At 42.1% G+C, this 6,661-nt stretch overlaps 1 protein-coding gene across 1 annotated transcript; it reads left to right on the plus strand.

Annotated features, from left to right (window-relative positions):
* The first annotated feature begins 5,433 nt into the window (after positions 1-5,433).
* On the plus strand, positions 5,434-6,455 carry LOC138892375 (uncharacterized). Its single transcript, XM_070176083.1, has 2 exons — positions 5,434-5,935; positions 6,073-6,455. The coding sequence occupies exons 1-2, from the start codon at positions 5,434-5,436 to the stop codon at positions 6,453-6,455; spliced, it is 885 nt and encodes a 294-aa protein (XP_070032184.1).
* Positions 6,456-6,661: the final 206 nt, after the last annotated feature.

Here is a 6,661-nt window from a genome sequence, read left to right on the forward strand (position 1 = left end):
ACACGCTTGTCACCTCATATATACATCACCCCCCCCCCCCCCAAATATAGCAAACAATATCAATTATTAAGAAAAATTCTCTTAACCTAAGCTTGGAAAGACACTTACCTCATCCGGCTAGTCTTCAACCTCAAATAGCGCAAAAACCTCGCTCTAGTCCTCTAGTCACGCAAATCCAAGCCAATCATCAACCAAGGAAGTAAAACAATGCTATAGGATCCAAATCCATGAAGATTCGATCTTTGAAGAATTCCCAAAAAAGTCCACAAAAGTCAATCTGGGCCCGTATGTCTGAAGTTTGGAACCAATACTGAATCTCGATGACCCATAACCTGACGAGTCCAAATATGTGACTAGATTCTAAGACCGAGTCCAAAATTCCATATTTTTGGTCTTAATAATTCATGTAGATTCTTGACATAATACCAAAATGATTAGAAATCCCTTACCCACAAAGTAGTGATGAAAATCTCCTAAAAAACGTCTCTTCCCGAGCTCCAAACTTTGTGAGAAAAAGTAACGAAATTTCGAAATAAGTACAAAAAATGCAGCACTTTTCCTAGCTTAAATCAGATGCTAGATGATCTTGAAACTCACGTTTAACAAATCCAACATAATACTTGTGTGATTCCACCCAAGATAGCCTTTTTGAATTATCCAATTTGGCCTTAAAATGAGAAAGATATGATGTTTTGATGTTTTAAAGCAAGTCTGAAATTTATTGACGAACTCAGTGACATAACCGGTATTTTCAAAATTGTTGAATCAAAAAATTCAGCAATTGCAAAATCTTAGTTTTAGCACGAGAAACACATCCGGAACCTCCCGGGCACAAACCATATTTGCATTCCAATTATACAATATGTTATGAACCTGCTCGCGCACTCAAAATACCTGATATTGACCGTGGTCAAACTCCAAATCCTTAACTTAATTAGTCTCTCGACTAATGAACTAAAACACACCCGATCTAATCACACCAACAAGTAAAAATACATTATCCAAACGTATGCAAGGGCTCGAAGTACCACAAATAACATCAAAACCAAGAACCGGAGATCAAATCATTCTCTTAAGTTTCAAACATTCCAACTTCGCCAAATGCATCTTAATCACACATAGACATTCCGAATCACAACTTAACTCTGCATAAAAGTTCCAATCAACTAAGTTCACTTATCCAAGTTCTTAACACCACAATAGGAGTCCGTTAACACCGAAGACAACTCTCGGTCAAACCTATGAACTCTCCAATTCTTTAAATTGCCAACTTTCGACAAATAGAGCCAAAACCTTCTACGGACATCCAAATTTAAATACGAACTATTTCCCCAGTCAAAAATAACCATACGAACCTATTGAAACTATCAAATCCCCACTCCTAGGTCGTATACTCAAAAGTTAAACCTTGTTAATTCTTCCAATTTTAAGCTTCCAAATTGAGAATTATTTTTCCAAATCAATCTCGAACCTCTCAAAAATCAAAACCAACCACACATGCAAGTCATAATATCATATCAAACCACTCAAAGTCGCAAACCACCGAACGGAGTGCTAAAGCTCAAAATGACCGACCGGGTCATTACATTTTCCCTCACTTAAACATACGCTCGTCCTCGAACATGCCTAGAGTAGTTCCAAAGTCATCAATTCACTGCAAGAACTTATCATACGAATACCCATGGGTGACCTCACATCACCTCAATCCATATGAGCACATTAACACAATCCTGACTGAAGGTTCTTCTTTCAACCTTGTCCTATAACCCTTAGACCCAAATTTCGACATCTAAAACTCCCTCTAAGATCCAATTCATGTATATATACATAGTATCAATCTCCACAAACTGCATCAAGTCATATATGTACTCCCAACATGTAACTACACGATGTACCCTAAAGCTCATATGCTCATAATTGTATCTCTTGCATGTAATAACTACTCATTATCAAAGTGTACTGACCTGGCCGGTTGTTTTGAGTATTACAATCCCGTTCACCCATTTACTGCTCTATTTATGCTTTACGGTTGTTATGTGACTCGCCGGGGTAATTGGTTCGGGTCCGGTGAGGTTTTGGAATGAATTGGAACACTTAGTTCCAAGGTTTAAAGTTTAAGTTGAAATAGTGACCGGATGTCGACCTATGTGTAAATGACCCCAAAATAAAGTTTTGATGTTTCTAGTAGCTCTGCATGGTGATTTTGTACTTAGAAATGTATCCAAAAAATTATTTGGAGGTCCGGAGTGGAATTAGACTTGAAATGGCGAACGTTGAATTTTTGGGAAGTTTGACCGGGGGTTGACTTTTTGATATTGGGGTCGGAATCCAATTCTACAAATTTGAATAGGTCCGTTATGTCATTTATGACTTTTGTACAAAATTTGAGGTCAATCGGACGTGATTTTATAGGTTCCGGAATCGTTTGTAGAAATTTGAAATTTCAAAGTTCATTAGGCTTGAATTGGAATATGATTCGTGGTTTTAGCGTTGTTTGACATGATTTGAAGGCTCGACTAAGTTCGTATGATGTTTCAGGACTTGTTGGTATATTTGGTTGAAGTCCCGGGGGCCTCGGGTGAGTTTCAAATGGTTAACGGATCGAATTCGGACTTAGAAAAAAATATGAAAGTTTCTATCATCTGATGCAATCACACCTACGGATATTGGCACGCAGGTGCGAGCTTGTAGAAGTGAGCATGGAAAGTGCAGAAACAGACAAGGGGCTGGTGAGGCAGTGGTCGTAGGTGCGGACGGGTGGTCTGCAGAAGCAACGTCGCACCTGCGAAGGTTCAATTGCATAAGCAAAAATGAGGGGGGCCATGCGGCTTCATAAAAATGGACAGCTTCTCGCAAAAGTGAGTCCGCAGAAGCAGACTTCTTGTCTGCATAAGCGATGAATTCGCAGAAGCAAAGGAATTCTCACATCTATGAAACCGCAGATGCGGCTAAAAATCTCGCAGAAGCGGAAACCCCTGGACAGTACAAAAACAGAGGGGTTCCGAGTTTTTGCCATTTTTGGGCATTTCAAGCTGGGGCTGGGTGATTTTGAGCGAGGGTTTCACAGGAAAACTTGAGATAAGTGACTTGTGATTATTTTTACTCCATAATATTGAATTATCATCAAATAATCCGACTAGATTAGGTATTTTTGATGTGTAAATCGGGGATTTGGGCCTAGGGATTTGGAAATAAGATTTGATGATTTGGAGGTCGAGTTCATATCAGATTTGGATAATTTTTGAATGGTTGGACTCGTAGTTGAATGGCCGTTCATATTTTTAACTTTTGTTGAATTTTGAGATGTGGGCCCCATGGGCAATTTTTGAGTTAAATTTTAGATTTTTGTTGGAAAATTTGTATTTTTATATGGAATATATTCCTATAATTTGCATTGACTAAATAGAATTAATTATGACTAGATTCGAGTCGATCGGAGTCGGAAAATTGAGGGAAAGGCATTCTACTTGACTGATTGAGCGTGATTCGAAGTAAGTGGCTTCTCTAACCCTGTGTAGGGGAAATTCCCTTAGGATTGATATTGTTGTAACATTTTGTGATATGTGAGCATCGTGTACGTGAGGTGACAAGTGTGTACATAGGCTAAATTTGGAAATATAGATTATTGCTGAGTAGTTTAGGCGGTTCCTCGGTAGATTCCCCTATACTGCATATTTACTTTTGAGACTACGAGGCGGAACCTCGAGAGATCCCCTTGCATATTTACTTTTTGTATCTCGGGATATCCCCTGTTCAGCATTTACTTTTGGGTCTACAAGACGGTATCTCAGGAGCGCCCCTGTTGTTTACGTCTTTTTGTTGTGTTGTTCTCTCTTCAGTCATTTCATTATACTATTATATCCTCTATCATATTTTTCTATTATTTCTTGTAGGGCCTGACCTGACCTCGTCACTACTTTACCAAGGTTAGGCTTGGCACTTACTGGGTACCGCTATGGTGTACCCATGTTACTCTTCTGCACATCTTTTTGTGCAGAACCAGTTACTGCTTACCAGCCCAAATATCAGTGAGCTACCTGTGTGCGGAGACTTCAAGGTATATCTACCAGCGTCCGCAGACCTCGGAGTCCCCCTCTATCCTTATCATGTTGTTTTCCTTACTTTAGAAGACTCTAATGTATAAAGACAATTAGTATTTCTCTTAGAAGCTTGTGACTTGTTTCTAGCGGGTTTTGGGAGATTTTAGTTCTTTGACTTGCAGTTTCCATTTATTACAGCCATTGAGGTTTGAGTTTCAGACTCTTATTATGTTATTCCGCAATTTGTTAGGCTTACCTAGTCTTATAGACTAGGTGCCATCACGACATCCTACGAAGGGTGAATTGGGATCGTGACAAGTTGGTATCAAAGCTCTAGGTTCATAAGTGTTATGAGTCACAAGAAGGTTTAGTAGAGTCTCGCGGATCGGTACGGAGACGTCTGTACTTATCTTTAGGAGGCTATGGAACTATTAGGAAAATGTTCACTTCTTTGATTCCTTATCGTGTGCATTGTTGACTTCGAAGTTCTAAACTTTGTCTTTCTATTCTCTCACAGATGGTGAGTAAACGCATAACTGGATCCGATGATCAGACACCCACGCCCCTTGTTGGAGCCGTAAGAGGCCAGGGCAGAGGCCGAGGAAGACCACGTGGTGCAGCCAGAGCACCTGCATGAGCTGCTGCAGCAGAGCCACCAATAGCTCCAGTTGGATGGCAGGCACCTGAGACACCTGTTACTACCCCTGCACTTTAGGAAACTCTTGCCCAGTTTCTTAACATGTTTGGCACTCTTGCTCAGGCAAGGTTGATTCTACTTGCTCCTGCCATATCTCAGGCTGGGAGAGGAGCACAAAATTCCACCGCCTGTACCCCAGAGCCACAAGCCCAGGTTGACCATGCCCTAGAGGTTATACCAGTGCAACCAGTTATCCCAGTTCGTCCCGAGGTTTGGACAGTAGTTTCAGAGCGGGAGCAGCTCAGGCTCGAGAAAAGAAGTACCACCCTCCCACTTTCAGCAGTTTAGTTTTAGAGGATGCTCATGGTTTTCTTGAGGAATCTTACTGTATCCTTCGTACTATGGGTATTGTGGATTCCAGTGGGGTTTCTTTCACGGCATTTCAGCTTAGAGGAGCGGCTTACCAGTGGTGGAGGGCATACGAGTTCGATAGTCCGGCTGAGGCAGCTTCACTTACTTGGACTCAATTTTCAGATATGTTCTTGAGGGAATATGTTCCTTAGAGTCTTAGAGATGCATGGCGCACAGAGTTTGAGCAGCTGCGCCAAGGTTCTATGACCGTGTCAGAGTATGCTATCTGATTCAGTGATTTGGCTAGGCATGCACCAGCCTTGGTTGACTGTTCGAGAGCGGGTTTGCCGATTTATTGAGGGGGTCCATCGTAGTATCAGATTCAGTATGGCCTAGGTGTTGGAGATGGACATCGCATACCAGCAGGTGGTGTCTATTGCTAGGATATTGGAGGGTATGCGGATCCGAGAGAGAGAAGAAAGGAAAGCTAAGAGACCCCGAGATTCTGGCATGTATAACAGTTCTCGTGCTCCATCTACTACTCGTCAGGGTAGGGGTTGTGGGAGTCGTCCTGTTCATTCAGCACTTCCAGTTTCCAGCGGTACTCTGGCTATTCCTAGGCCCCAGGATCCCTATTATGCACCGCCAGTGTCTAGTGTACCTCCTGTACAGAATGTTTCCAGTGGCAAGTCCAATCGATCAGGCCCGAGCCAGTCACATCAGCTACGTCCTCCGAGAGCTTGTTTTGAGTGTGGTGACACTCGCCATATGGTTAGGGATTTCCCCAAATTAAGGAAGGGTGCACCTCTAGAGATTTCGCAGGCCCCACCTATTCCACGGGGCCCTCAGGCTTCTCAGGCCATGATCACTGCATCAGTTGCTACTCCACCTGCACAGCTAGCTGGAGGTAGAGGTCGGATAGGTAGTGGTCGCCCTAGAGGGGGAGGCCAGGCCAGATATTATGCCCTTCCTACTAGGACGGAGGCCAGATATTATGCCCTTCCGATTCTATTATCACAAGTATTGTTCCTATCTGTCATACAGATGCATCAGTCTTATTTGATCCAGGCTCCACTTATTCTTATGTGTCATCTTATTTTGCCCCGTATTTGGGTGTATCCCATGATTCTTTGAGTTCTTCTGTTGATGTAGCTACACTCGTGGGTGATTCTATTATTGTTGATGGCGTTTATCAGTCATGTTTTATTGTTATCAGTGGTTTTGAGACCAGAGCTGATTTATTATTACTCAGTATGGTGAATTTCGAAATTATTTTGGGCATGGATTGGTTGTCGCCCTATCACACTATCCTTGATTGTTACGCCAAGACGGTGACATTGGCTATGCCAGGCCTACCGCGGCTAGAGTGGAGAGGTACCTTGGATCATATTCCTAGCAGGGTTGTTTCATTTATTAAGGATCAATGAATGGTTGAGAAGGGGTGTGATGTGTATCTGGCCTATGTGAGAGATGTTAGTGTTGATACTCCTAGCGTTGAGTCAGTTCTTATAGTAAGGTATTTTCCTGATGTATTTCCAACGGATCTTCCGAGTATGCCACCCGATAGGGATATTGACTTTAGCATTGATTTATTATCGGGCACTCAGCCCATTTCTATTCCACCATATTGTAT

This window comes from Nicotiana tomentosiformis, chromosome 5 (genome assembly GCF_000390325.3).
Source record: "Nicotiana tomentosiformis chromosome 5, ASM39032v3, whole genome shotgun sequence".
NCBI lineage: Eukaryota > Viridiplantae > Streptophyta > Magnoliopsida > Solanales > Solanaceae > Nicotiana > Nicotiana tomentosiformis.